Source organism: Haliotis asinina, chromosome 2 (assembly GCF_037392515.1).
Source record: "Haliotis asinina isolate JCU_RB_2024 chromosome 2, JCU_Hal_asi_v2, whole genome shotgun sequence".
Lineage (NCBI taxonomy): Eukaryota > Metazoa > Mollusca > Gastropoda > Lepetellida > Haliotidae > Haliotis > Haliotis asinina.
Window position 1 is genome coordinate 1288108 of NC_090281.1, and position 14417 is coordinate 1302524.

At 44.9% G+C, this 14417-nt stretch overlaps 2 protein-coding genes across 3 annotated transcripts in view; one reads left to right on the forward strand and one right to left on the reverse strand.

Annotated features, from left to right (window-relative positions):
* The window catches only part of LOC137273097 (A disintegrin and metalloproteinase with thrombospondin motifs 6-like), a 111970-nt gene that overhangs the window by 5420 nt on the left and 92133 nt on the right, over positions 1 to 14417 (reverse strand). For both annotated transcript variants that reach the window (XM_067805548.1, XM_067805549.1), the window contains 11 exons: positions 11613 to 11763; positions 10885 to 11014; positions 10379 to 10583; positions 9463 to 9619; positions 8872 to 9003; positions 7914 to 8011; positions 7154 to 7457; positions 5457 to 5708; positions 5113 to 5268; positions 4503 to 4646; positions 3899 to 4027 (listed from right to left, as the gene is read on the reverse strand). In XM_067805548.1, coding sequence (XP_067661649.1) covers positions 3899 to 4027; positions 4503 to 4646; positions 5113 to 5268; positions 5457 to 5708; positions 7154 to 7457; positions 7914 to 8011; positions 8872 to 9003; positions 9463 to 9619; positions 10379 to 10583; positions 10885 to 11014; positions 11613 to 11763 — 1858 coding nt within the window. The remainder of the gene's footprint in view (positions 1 to 3898; positions 4028 to 4502; positions 4647 to 5112; positions 5269 to 5456; positions 5709 to 7153; positions 7458 to 7913; positions 8012 to 8871; positions 9004 to 9462; positions 9620 to 10378; positions 10584 to 10884; positions 11015 to 11612; positions 11764 to 14417) is intronic.
* On the forward strand, positions 1034 to 3749 carry LOC137272603 (uncharacterized). The gene is made up of 2 exons (XM_067804996.1): positions 1034 to 1113; positions 1844 to 3749. The coding sequence occupies exons 1-2, from the start codon at positions 1034 to 1036 to the stop codon at positions 3747 to 3749; spliced, it is 1986 nt and encodes a 661-aa protein (XP_067661097.1).

Genomic DNA, 14417 nt, shown 5'->3' on the forward strand with positions numbered 1-14417 from the left:
GAGTTGGGGTCATTAATAATAATGTTATATTTCACATAAGTGTAATAAAACAGTACTATTATTTTCAAGGCCTTTAAGGATATATGTATCTATGGCACACGATACATTTGATTTGCTTTAAGTTACATTTAGAAAGTGATTATTATAATATTTTCTTGATATTACTTAGAATACGGTTTGTTTGGGATTCTTTTATTTATAATGCACATGATTGATTCAAGGCCACAGAAGGATTCGTGTACCAGTTTGTACTTGAGAAATTTCCACTGCCAGTTGGCTGATGCATGGTTTGCTGAAATCCCCATCAGTGGACACCCACTGACACAGACGGTCAGTCTGCTCCTTAAGGATGAAGGATTTTCTTAAAACACTCTCTATGGGCGACAACTGCGACATGTCTATACGACTCTAATACTAAAGAACAGTTCATCACTGGACGGACCGGCCACATGTCATCGGCATTCCGTTGTTACAAGGTGCTTTGATTTATGATAATTTGTTAAAGGTCACATGCAACCAAAAAATCAAACATAATTAAAACTTTATCACTTATTCGTGACATATATTATACATTGCCGCTTGTATAAAAAAAACAACAAAATTATAAGCGTGCAATCGCGATTCAAAAGTGCAATATTTTGAACTTGGGCTTACTTCCCTCGAAACGGAGCCCTCGGGAGACTGAACCCAGTCATAGCGGGTGGACGTGCACTCAAGTGTAACGACGGCTTCCGATTGGCGGGTTCATTGCTGATACGCTGAGGGCTCATTATGTGTACAGAGAGGTGATCTGTTTGATGGGCATTTTAGAAGTACGGCGAGTCACAAGAAAGTAAGATTCTATATGGATAACAACTTCTTTTATTATACTTGATACGTCGTTTCAGTTGGGATTCATATACCGTTGTCAAACAAAATCATATTCACTAGAACAAATTGTTATCCTTAGAGAATGTATATAGAGATGTTGGGTTTTGTACATACATGTTCTCTGAATTTGCGTTCGATCCAATCAAAAATCATCTCGGTAGAGATGATAAACTGCTGTGGAAACTGTCATTCGTCCAAGCACAAAGCAGGACTTGAAACTGACAAGAGGTTGAACCAGTTTCCGTCAGATCCAGTCATCCGAGAAAAAAGGGATGTAGTTACACATGTCATGTGTATAAGTATCACACCTGCTTAATTAGATAATGTGGCACAGACAGGACTCGGGTGCACGAGTCATAAATCAATTTATTTTGTTTATGGCGTATGGTCTGAAACCACTTTTTCCCCCAGCGCTGGGGGAAATTTACTGAATCGTTTGAACTCCGATTTCGCGGGGTTTTTTTCATCGCGTTTTATTTTCAACATTATAGGTTGAATTGGTATTTTTGATGATTTGTTTCGGTAACTGCATACCGCAAGGCATCAGAATCTGAGAATCTGCAAAATTGTGTTTTACGTTGCATGTGACCTTTAATAACTGACAAAACAGGGACGTTAATCAAATGGACGTAAAATGATGTATACAGCTAACATTGAAGCTTTTAGGACATATTTCTTACATTTCATTAGACTTCGTAAACATTTCCGCAATTAGTGGGAAACTTTAATATGAATACCAAGATTTACGGTTATATGAATAATATCTCTATCGTGTATTAATAACATTCTTTGAAGCTCACATATGTGTGTTTCTGAACAAATGACATCAGTGATGTGTGATATACTTCCACACAATAAAAGAAAAGATTCTTTAACAACACTGGTGTTTCTTTCTGCGAACGTCCGAAGAGAGGCCAGAAAAGCCTGACAGCAGTAACATCGTCGGTATACTCACATCTAAGTCTTACAGCAGTAACATCGTCGGTATACTCACATCAAAGTCTGACAGCAGTAACATTGTCGGTATACTCACATCAAAGTCTTACAGCAGTAACATCGTCGGTATACTCACATCAAAGTCTGACAGCAGTAAAATCGTCGGTATACTCACATCAAAGTCTGACAGCAGTAACATTGTCGGTATACTCACATCAAAGTCTTACAGCAGTAACATCGTCGGTATACTCACATCAAAGTCTGACAGCAGTAACATCGTCGGTATACTCACATCAAAGTCTGACAGCAGTAACATTGTCGGTATACTCACATCAAAGTCTGACAGCAGTAACATCGTCGGTATACTCACATCTAAGTCTTACAGCAGTAACATCGTCGGTATACTCACATCAAAGTCTGACAGCAGTAACATCGTCGGTATACTCACATCAAAGTCTGACAGCAGTAACATCGTCGGTATACTCACATCAAAGTCTGACAGCAGTAACATTGTCGGTATACTCACATCAAAGTCTGACAGCAGTAACATCGTCGGTATACTCACATCTAAGTCTTACAGCAGTAACATCGTCGGTATACTCACATCAAAGTCTGACAGCAGTAACATCGTCGGTATACTCACATCTAAGTCTGACAGCAGTAACATTGTCGGTATACTCACATCAAAGTCTGACAGCAGTAACATCGTCGGTATACTCACATCAAAGTCTGACAGCAGTAACATCGTCGGTATACTCACATCAAAGTCTGACAGCAGTAACATCGTCGGTATACTCACATCTAAGTCTTACAGCAGTAACATCGTCGGTATACTCACATCAAAGTCTGACAGCAGTAACATTGTCGGTATACTCACATCAAAGTCTTACAGCAGTAACATCGTCGGTATACTCACATCAAAGTCTGACAGCAGTAACATCGTCGGTATACTCACATCAAAGTCTGACAGCAGTAACATCGTCGGTATGCTCACATCTAAGTCTTACAGCAGTAACATCCTCTGTCTGCTCACATCTAACTCTGGCAGCAGTAACATCGTCGGTGTACTCACGTCTAAGTCTGACAGCAGTAACATCGTCGGTGTACTCACATCTACATCTGGTAGCAGTAACATCGTTAGTGAACTCACATCTAAGTCTGGTAGCAGTAACATCGTCGGTGTACTCACGTCTAAGTCTGGAAGCAGTAACATCGTTAGTGAACTCACATCTAAATCTGGTAGCAGTAACATCGTTGGTGTACTCACATCTATATCTGGCAGCAGTAACACCGTCGGTGTACTCACATCTAAATCTGGTAGCAGTAACACCGTCGGTGTACTCACATCTAAATCTGGTAGCAGTAACATCGTTGGTGTACTCACATCTATATCTGGTAGCAGTAACATCGTTAGTGTACTCACATCTAAATCTGGTAGCAGTAACACCGTCGGTGTACTCACATCTAAATCTGGTAGCAGTAACACCGTCGGTGTACTCACATTTAAATCTGGTAGCAGTAACATCGTTAGTGTACTCACATCTACATCTGGTAGCAGTAACACCGTCGGTGTACTCACATCTAAATCTACATCTGGTAGAAGTAACATCGTTGGTGTACTCACATCTACATCTGGTAGAAGTAACATCGTTAGTGAACTCACATCTAAGTCTGGTAGAAGTAACATTGTCGGTGTACTCACATCTAAGTCCGGTAGAAGTAACATCGTTAGTGTACTCGCGTCTAAGTCTGACAACAGTAATATCGTCGGTGTACTCAGGTCTAAGTCTGGCAGCAGTCAAATCGTCGGTGTACTCACATCTACGTCTGATAGAAGTAACATCGTTAGTGTACTCACGTCTAAGTTTGGCAGCAGTCACATCGTTAGTGTACTCGCGTCTAACTATAGGAGCAGTCACATCGTCGGTGTACTCACATCTTAGTCTGGCAGCAGTAACATCGTCGTTGTACTCACATCTAAGTATAGGAGCAGTAACAGCGTCGGTGTACTCACATCTTATCCTGGCAGCAGTAACATCGTCGGTATACTCACATCTAGGCCTGGTAACCGTAACATCGTCGGTGTACTCACGTCTTGTTCTGTTAGTGGCACAGAGGCCGCAGTACTTCCTACAGTTGTCCATGGCCCATTGTCGGTAGTCCGAGCAGACCTGTTGCCCGTACACAGCGCAGTTGTCCAGGTGGTCCGTGCAATGGGGAACTACACCACACAGACAACACACATAAAGCTAGCACTGCCAGAACGCCGTCACTATCTGTGACACATTTTGGAATGTGACATATCTCCCGTAAACCGATATCGTTACACTAGACAAAAATATTTGAGATCGTTACACTGGACAAAAATATTTGATATTGTTACACTAGACAAAAATATTTGATATCATGAATTGTTAAGATGTTTTAGAAACAGGCCTACCACCACACGTAATCTAAACAGACCTTGGCCGAATGCCATTGAACAGGACACCCTCACCGGTTGTCACAGAAACAGACCCGTCACCAAAAGAAATCAAGCAGAAAGTCTTGACAACTCGAGCAAGAGACCCACAACCTTCTGTGAAGAATGACATGAGAACCAACACCAGGTGTCATGACAACTTAGGCAAGAGACCCACAACCTTGTGTAATGGTAGGGAACAGTCAAGAAGTCCTTGGAATCATCAGTGCCCTACCGTCGGTTGGCATTGTATCCACGCATAGGCCACAGAAGCTCGGGCAGTGTTGCCACGCCCAGTCAGGGTATTTGTTGCAAACGTCAGTCCCGTAGCCGGGGCAGTCGGTGTTGTCCCTGCAGGCGGAGGCAACTTGCGCTGTACCTAGATGGCGAGGAAGGGATAGTACATGTTAATTCCAAACGGTTACATGACAAGAAGGTTTGGTGCAGTTGTATGTAAGAGAGTCTGATGCCGAAATAAAATGCCAGAAACAGCAGTTTGTACTGAGAAGTATGCATATGTTCGGTAGGAATTGTTGTAAAAAATACACAACTGGAGTAATTCGCACAAACTGTTTGACTTTTTCTTCTGAGTAAATGTCAAACGTGTAAAAGTTAAACGCTGACGGACAAACGAAGAATGGATGTTCTCCTAGGTCACCTAAAATGAATTGTTTGCAGAATGTAATATGAATGTTGCAAAAACAGCATGAATGTTTGTTTAATTGTACTGGAGATAACTTCTACTTTTGGATCTATAGCCAAAATAATCCTCCAACAATATTCCATTCTTCCGTTCCCCACCTTACAGTGTTATTGAGTAACGGGTCTTTGATAGAAACACCGACCTTCACCTCCGCAGATCCCGCAGTATTTTGGGCAGTTCTTTGCTGCCCAAGGTCTGTAGTCTGTACACACACTCTCACCGTACATAGCGCACGTTAGCGTATCTGTACAGAAACCGTCAGTAGACGTCCGGGTTGCCGGGGTTGTCTTGGTGATGCCTGAACACCGAACATTATGCGTTTAGGCAGGATGAGTTCCCGTGGCTTTACGAAATATAATAATCATATCATGGCGGGCTGGGGACTCCAAGACACATTATTCACATTTTACCCGTATGAGGAATCGCCCCAGGAACTGCAGAGCGAGGAACAACAGTTGTTGTTGACGATGTTGTTGAATTACTCACCATCCTGTGACGCACTTGTTCCTGGTGTGCTTGACGCGGTGGATGCAGAGGATCGTGAAGTACCTGTCCTGGTCGTGGTGGTGTCAGAGGCGGTGACGTCATCACCACAATACCGGCAGAATCGCGGACAGTTCGTCTTGGACCAGCTGACCCAACCGGTGCAGACACTCCGGTCAAACGCCTGACAGTTCTCTGTGTCACGACACGTGGTGGAGGAGGAGGACACAGTGGCCGTGGTGGAGGTGTGTGAACCTGACACAGAAATGACAACTGTCATAGGCTGCGTGTGGGAGATCTGTGTCCGTACACACTTCACACATCAGACAGGAACAACTGTGACGTCTACCGATTACGACGTGCACCAAATGCGACGTATAGCGACTGTGACGTCTACCAACTGTGGGTCTACCAACAGTGACGTCTACCCATTGTGACGTATACCAGCTGTGACGTCTACCAACTCTGACGTCTACCCACTGTGTCGTATACCAAACGGTGCCGTTCAACAAGACCCTCGCAGCTGTTCAACATAAACTGACAGGCAAAAGAAAGTACACAAGGTTTTCAAAAGGTCATTAGCATTGACCTAGAGTTCTTAGACACACAAACTATAATTTAGTGGTGTTAACATCTTTACTGAATCTGAGCTAAAAATCACACACATACTACAGATACACGTGGCGTCAGACAAATTCACTGAGGGCCCTTGTTACGAGTGTGTATTTTCGGCATATTTTGTTATTAATTAAGTAATCATTATTATTATTACCTGAACTTTCGGGAAATGACTGAGTATATATATAAAGGCTAGTTTCCGTGTTGAGATGGGGGGGCACACATACACATTACTGGAGCATCATCATCAATCTCTGCCAACGTTTGATCTACATTAACGGTTGTCAGACCGATCGTTGTGTTACATTCTGCATGACTTTCTCTCTCGCACTAAGACTTTGGTGAGTTTGCTATATCATATTTTGTGGCCCATTGCCTTATATTTTGTCTCTTGTATTGTATTTGAAATCAGTGTTGTGAAATTGACTTATGACCTAGTATAACTTGCTCTCTTTACCAAATAATAATAATAATATTTGAATGTTGTTTTTTTACTTGTTCTGTTACTTTGTTCTGTTTTTCTGGTTCACGGAGGGTTTCTTACATCGTTTGTCACGACAAATTCTTAACCGTAACACCCTGAAAAAACAGTTTTCAATCACATAGCGGTACTGACTTTCACACAGTAAATATTCACTACCATCACTTTATTAACCGCTATGTCCATCACTTGAATGAATACAGGCACGCAGTCCCCTTCTGTCTGAAGACTCCAAATGTCGGACAAGGTCACGTGGTATGCGACGCCATTCATAGTGGAGGGCCTGTGCAAGATTATGTCTATTCTGTGGTGAGCTTCTTTCAAACTGCATGTGTAGTCTGTCCACCCACTAACTGTTATACCCTGAGTACCCAGTTTACCACTTCGACGTTTTATTCACGACGAGCACTTTATTAATTTCAGTGCAGGTATCAAATTATTACTTTGTTGCGACGTGTTTCAGTGTATAATTTACCAACAAAAGTATTTCTTTCAAATTTGAGAAATGGTAACTGTGGGTATACTTTCTTTTTGCCGGTCAGTTTATATCATATGAGTGATCACTTCATTTAGCCTAGTGATCTGCACGTACTTTCTTTACCTGTACACACGTCACAGAAGTGCGCGCAGTTGAGCGCTGACCAGTCTTGATACTCCGTACATATCTCCTTCCCGTAGGTGGAGCAGTCGGATGTCGTGTCCACGCACGTGGAGACAGAGGTCGTAGTGACAACATCGCTGACACCACTACCGACTACCGACTGGGTGCAGAACTTGCATGACTTCCTGCAGTTGACGCGACTCCAGTCCTCGTATTCGCTGCAGATGTTGCTGGCATAGATGCTGCAGTCCTTGACATCCTCACAGACTCCATTACAGATGCCGCAGAACTTCCGACAGTTGGTCTGATGGCAAGTACAGCATGATTAATTCAGAACTGCAGCACCAGTAGCGAGCCTAGAGATGTGAGGCCACGGGAACTCTGGCGGTTAGTAGAGAGTAATGTCCCAGTAACTCTCCACGGAGAGCTAACGGGGATGATACCCTACTTAATCAAACTACACTCAAAGTATTGGTTTGGTAATTTGATAAGCCAGATGTAAGACAAAGGGTACGAACTATCAAGGTCTTACAACTGAAACTCGAACACATAGCTCCATCCTAGAAAAATATTGGAGCGAGCACACAATGGAATGACGTCACAAGTGTAATCTAACGCCCCCCCCCCCAACCCCCCGCCCTCCCCCTCACACACACACACACACACACACACACACACACACACACACACACCCTTGATTGCCTGCAATGATGCTAAACTGAACCCTATTCACACTGTATCTATCCTCCTCGCGACTTACCTTACTCCACGCCAGGTAGTTGCGGCACACGTCACTGCCATACAGCACGCAGTCAACAGCATCGTCGCAGTCGAGGTCGCCGTTTGTGGTGTTGTTCCCTGTAAACGAAATTGCGATAAACACTGCACGAGTCAATGAATTGTCCCGATTATTTGCCGGCCTTCTTCACGAACTTAAATATTGTCAATTACTGCATTAAAGAATAAACATAACTGCTCTCATATATAGACCGTAGGTGTTCTTACTTTATTTACCCCATAACGTATCCCGTGACCGCCCCCCTTTCATCCTCGATATCTCCAGGGTACACGTTCCGATAAGTCTCCACTATACCCTGGACGCATCTACGGCTCTGCCCGATAAATTTATTACCTCCCTTCGCTGGCTCCGCCTTCTCACAGTAGCCAATCAGCTAGGCCGCCGTTATAACTGATCTTGCCAGTGTCAACAAAGGCAGCGGTCGCAACTGCGAAGGTTTGCCCACAGTGCGTCCCAGATTTTAGGGAAATCATACTAACAAACTGACAGGTCCGAAACTTTAAAACAACATATGCGAGAACGCCTTCTACCTCTTCCAGATAACCTCTGCATGGTTTCTGTTGCCAAGTATAATCGGTTAGATAATTCAAAAAACGAAAGTGAGTTGTGATTGGTTCGCTCAACTTCCCAGCGTAGACACCTGACTGGATGAAAAGACAGTCAAAGGAGGTAATAAATTTATCTGGCAGAGCCGTAGATGCGTCCAGGGTGTAGTGGAGACTTATCGGAACGTATACCCTGGAGATATCGAGGATGCCCCCCTTTGAGCACCACAGTTGTTTAGGTCTCAAACACTTCGTTAACTTCACGTCAGCTATAACAACCGAGTGAAAATGGCGGCTATTTAGTAACATATTTGTATTACACATCTTCGAAACATTATTTTTAAGATTTTCATGTTTCTAGTTACTATGGTTACCATGGCTACAGGTGTTGGAGCAAAAGCCACAATAGGCAGCACAATTAGTTTTGGACCATGCCTCGTACGTGTGGCAGATGTACGTCCCGTAAGCCGCGCAGTTGAGGGCGTTCTTGCAGCTGTCACCACAGCCTGTGGATACGAAAAGACAGGTGAGGTGAAGTCATGTTTAACATCGCGTTCAAGGTTAGTGTACGTGCGTGCGCGTACATGCATGCGTGTGTGTGTGCGTGCGTGTGTGTATTGTAGTTGTGCTGAGTAATGGTGGTTTCCTAGTGCTCACCAGCCAGGACCGAGAACCAAACCACCGGCATTCCAGTCTATGGCATTCCAGACTTTGCGTGCTGGTGATTAGGTGCCTTAAAAAAGTACTAAGATTTGTACTTTACTAAGACGTTTAATCCCAAATATAACATATGTAACATTTCAGATGTTCAACTGATTAATGATGTGTCTGTTCACGTGCAGTACTGCCTCAGACGCTGACACAAGCCTGACGTAAGGTTACGGATGTCGTTTTCTTAAACACAGATTTCAGATCATGCACGTGATTTTGACAACCATTTCATATAGGTAATAAACAGAACCTACTGCTTCCTCCCGTACACGCCCCCTCCATACAATCCTTCTGTTCTGTTGGTTTCTGGACGGGGAGACAGTGGCTGGATTCAATCTCCTTCATGGAGTCACCATCTTTGTAACACGTGACCTTCCGCGTCTTCAGACCACGACCACACGTCTGTGAACACTAGCCAGACACAAAGCAGTGTCAACAGAAGGACAAACACACAGTATAAACAGGAAGGCGATACAGACGTCTCCAGAGAAGACTTCAGGAACAGAGACATCGGTGACACCAGACATAAATCGCAATTGTGAACCCCGCCAAGACCTCATATGTGTTGCGTGTATTTCTGCTTTGTGAGCTACCAAGGTTAAACTATATCAAAGAATCAATAGGTTTCATTAAAAAAACAAACTTCATAGACAACTGAGAACAGTGTAGATTATTTACAAGGTGACCAAAACACAAGACTACCAGGTGCTGACAGATGTACTGACATTACTGTACCCACACAGATGTACTGACATAACTGTACCCACACAGATGTACTGACATTACTGTATCCACACAGATGTACTGACATTACTGTACCCACACAGATGTACTGACATCACTGTACACACACAGATATACTGATATTACTGTACACACACAGATGTACTGACATTAATGTAATCAGACAGATTTACTGGCATTACTGTACCCACACAGATGTAATGCCAGTACAGTAACCTGACAGATATACTGACATTACTGTAACCTGGCATATGCAGTGACAATATTGTAATCTGGCAAATGTGCTGACATTACTGTACTCTCACAGATGTACTGACATTACTGTACATTCACAGATGTACTGATGTTACTGTACCCAGACAGATGTACTGACATTGCTTTATCAAGACAGATGTACTGGCATTGTCATAGAAACAACTGACGTACACTTGACCAGGATCCGGGTCTCCACACTCCTGGACATGACTCCGGGTTACACTCGCTCGCCTCGGCTGGTTTGACCAGCCTTGCACAGTTGCTGTGGGCCAACACCTCCACCACCCCTGACGTCTCTCTCACACACTGGACAGTCCGCTTCATCAGCCCCCCACCACAGGTGAGGGAACACGCAGAGTACGCCCCAGCCTTCCACCTGAAAATAACATCATATCTCGCTCATTGTGGCCGCAGCTGTTATGGTGGTCAATGGTTGGGCAGGTGGTGTTGTGGTCAGTGGTTGGATAGTTGTTCTGGTGGCCAGTGATGGGACAGGTGTTGTGGGGATTAATGGTTGGGCAGGTGTTGTGGTGGTCGATGGTGGGGCAGGTGTTGTGGTGGTCAATGGTGGGACAGGTGTTGTGGTGGTCAATGGTGAGGCAGGTGTTGTGGTGGTCAATGGTGAGGCAGGTGTTGTGGTGGTCGATGGTGGGACAGGCGTTGTAGTGATGGCTCACCTGGCTGGGCAGGATCCAGTGTTACAGGGTTCAGGGACGACATGCGGGCGACTGTTGACGTTGCAGTGATCATCATCCACAACAGAGAAGTCGTCGTCTCTAACACATGTCACCGCGTTCATCCGGGTTCCTGTCAGTATGATTCGTTCAGTAGGATTCAGTAATCAGTGATATCGTATCTGCATGACTTTAAACACGAGTCATATTTTGTTACACATCCTAATCCTACCCTAGCAGGTGTTGACGTACCTGTGTCTGACTTCACTAACCAGGTGTGGACACGCATGTACTATATGCCTGACTAAACAAGCCAGGTGACGACATACCTGTGTCTGACTACACTAACCAGGTGTGGACACGCATGTACTATATGCCTGACTAAATCAGCTAGTTGATGACGTACCTGTGTCACATTACTGACTACACTAACCAAGTTATGACGTACCTGTCTCACGTGATTACACTTACCCGGTGTTGATGTATGTATGCTACATGTCTAACTCCACTAATCAAGTGTTGGTGTACCTGTATAACATATCTGTCCTCACCAACAAGGTGTTGACGTACCTGTGTCACAAACCTGACTGATGATAACTGTTAGTTAGTGTAACATATCTAACTGCACCAGCCTGGTGATGACGTACCTGTGTCACAAATATGACCACATTAAGCATGTGATGATGTGACTGTGTCACATATCTGACCACACTAACTAGGTGATGACGTACCTGTGCCACATGTCTGACTGCATTGACCAGCCTTGGTTTTCCACGTGAAGTTTGCTGGCTGTAGCGACGTCGTGGGAACGTAGTAGTCGTACGCCACACGTGCCATGACGTCAACGAAGCTGCTGAAACTGTCGCCCATGATCCTGTATACCTAAAACACATATACAGTATCTGTAATTTACATACTCCCTCAACAATTGTGTGTAAATACATTTATACTGCTGTACACTAGGTCTGATGCACCTGTGCTTCCACATGTACTTCACGATCTGAAAATAGCGTACATGCGTTTCCACCTGTACACCACACTGGACCGGATGTACCTGTGCTTCCACCTGTACACCACACACTAGGCCTGACGTGCCTGTGCTTCTACCTGTACACCATACACTACACCTGACGTACCTGTTTCCACCTGTACATCACACAGTAGACCTGACGTACCTATGTTTCCACCAGTACACCTCACTGGACCTGACGTACCTGTTTCCACCAGTACACCACACATTAGACCTGGCGCACCTGTTTCCACCTATACCCCATACACTAGGTCTGATGCACCTGTGCTTCCACATGTACTTCACGATCTGAAAATAGCGTACATGCGTTTCCACCTGTACACCACACTGGACCGGATGTACCTGTGCTTCCACCTGTACACCACACACTAGGCCTGACGTGCCTGTGCTTCTACCTGTACACCATACACTACACCTGACGTACCTGTTTCCACCTGTACATCACACAGTAGACCTGACGTACCTATGTTTCCACCAGTACACCTCACTGGACCTGACGTACCTGTTTCCACCAGTACACCACACATTAGACCTGGCGCACCTGTTTCCACCTATACCTCATACACTAGGTCTGATGCACCTGTGCTTCCACATGTACTTCACGATCTGAAAATAGCGTACATGCGTTTCCACCTGTACACCACACTGGACCGGATGTACCTGTGCTTCCACCTGTACACCACACACTAGGCCTGACGTGCCTGTGCTTCTACCTGTACACCATACACTACACCTGACGTACCTGTTTCCACCTGTACATCACACAGTAGACCTGACGTACCTATGTTTCCACCAGTACACCTCACTGGACCTGACGTACCTGTTTCCACCAGTACACCACACATTAGACCTGGCGCACCTGTTTCCACCTATACCTCATACACTAGGTCTGATGCACCTGTGTTTCCACATGTATTTCACGATCTGAAAATGGCGTACATGCGTTTCCACCTGTACACCACACTGGACCGGATGTACCTGTGCTTCCATCCGTACACCACACACTAGACCTGACATGCCTGTGCTTCTACATGTACACCACACACTATTCCTGACGTATCTGTTTCCACCTGTACATCACACTGGACTCGATGTGTCTGTGTCTCCACCTGTACACCACACACTAGACCTGATGTGTCTGTGTTTCCACCTGTACACCACACACTACACCTGACGTACCTGTTTCCACCTGTACATCACACTAAACCTGATGTACCTTTGCTTCCACTTGTACACCACACACTACACCTGACGTACCTGTTTCCACCTGTACATCACACTAAACCTGATGTACCTGTGCTTCCACCTGTACACCACACACTAGACCTGACTTACCTGTGTTTCCACATGTATATCACACTGGACCTGATGTACCTGTGTTTCCCCCTGTGACCACACTAGACCTGATGCACCTGCCTTTTCCCCTGCACACTACACTGGACTTAATGTACCTGTGCTTCCACCTATAAATCACACCGGACCTAATGTACCCTTGTCTCCACCTGTACAACACGCTAGACCTGATGTACCTGTGCTTCCACCTGTACAGCACACACTAGACCTTGCGTACCTGTTTCCACATGTACATGACACTGGACCTGATGTACCTATGCTTCCATCTGTACATCACACACTGCACCTTGCGTACCTGTGCTTCTACCTGCACACCACACTGGACTTGATGTACCTGTGCTTCCATCAGTACACCACATACTACACCTGACGTACCTGTTTCCACCTATACGCCACACAGTAAACCTGATGTGTCTGTGTTTCCACCTGAACACCACACACTACACCTGACGTACCTGTTTCCACCTGTATATCACACTGGACCTGATGTATTTGTGTTTTACCTGTACACCACACTCGACCTAACGCACCTGTGCAACATATGTCATATTTGGGATTTCACTTTCTTAGTAAAGTACAAATTCTAGTACTTTTTTTCGGTTGAGTCCCATCCGGGATTCGAACCCGCACCCTCAGAGTCAGGCACCTAATCGCCAGCACACAAAGTCAGCCGCCTAGCCCGCTCAGCCACCGCGACTTCCACAAAAATGAAAGTCGGACAACTGGTAGTCTAGACTGCGTACTTTGTGTACCCCTCTGATGAGTGTAAATTGGCACGGCTCCCACGGCCGAAAGCTATGATTACACGATGCCATTTAGAAAGTGGTCAAATGCAACATATGTCATATTTGGGATTTCACTTTCTTAGTAAAGTACAAATTCTAGTACTTTTTTTCGGTTGAGTCCCATCCGGGATTCGAACCCGCACCCTCAGAGTCAGGCACCTAATCGCCAGCACACAAAGTCAGCCGCCTAGCCCGCTCAGCCACCGCGACTTCCACAAAAATGAAAGTCGGACAACTGGTAGTCTAGATTGCGTACTTTGTGTACCCCTCTGATGAGTGTAAATTGGCACGGCTCCCACGGCCGAAAGCTATGATTACACGATGCCATTTAGAAAGTGGTCAAATGCAACATATGTCATATTTGGGAT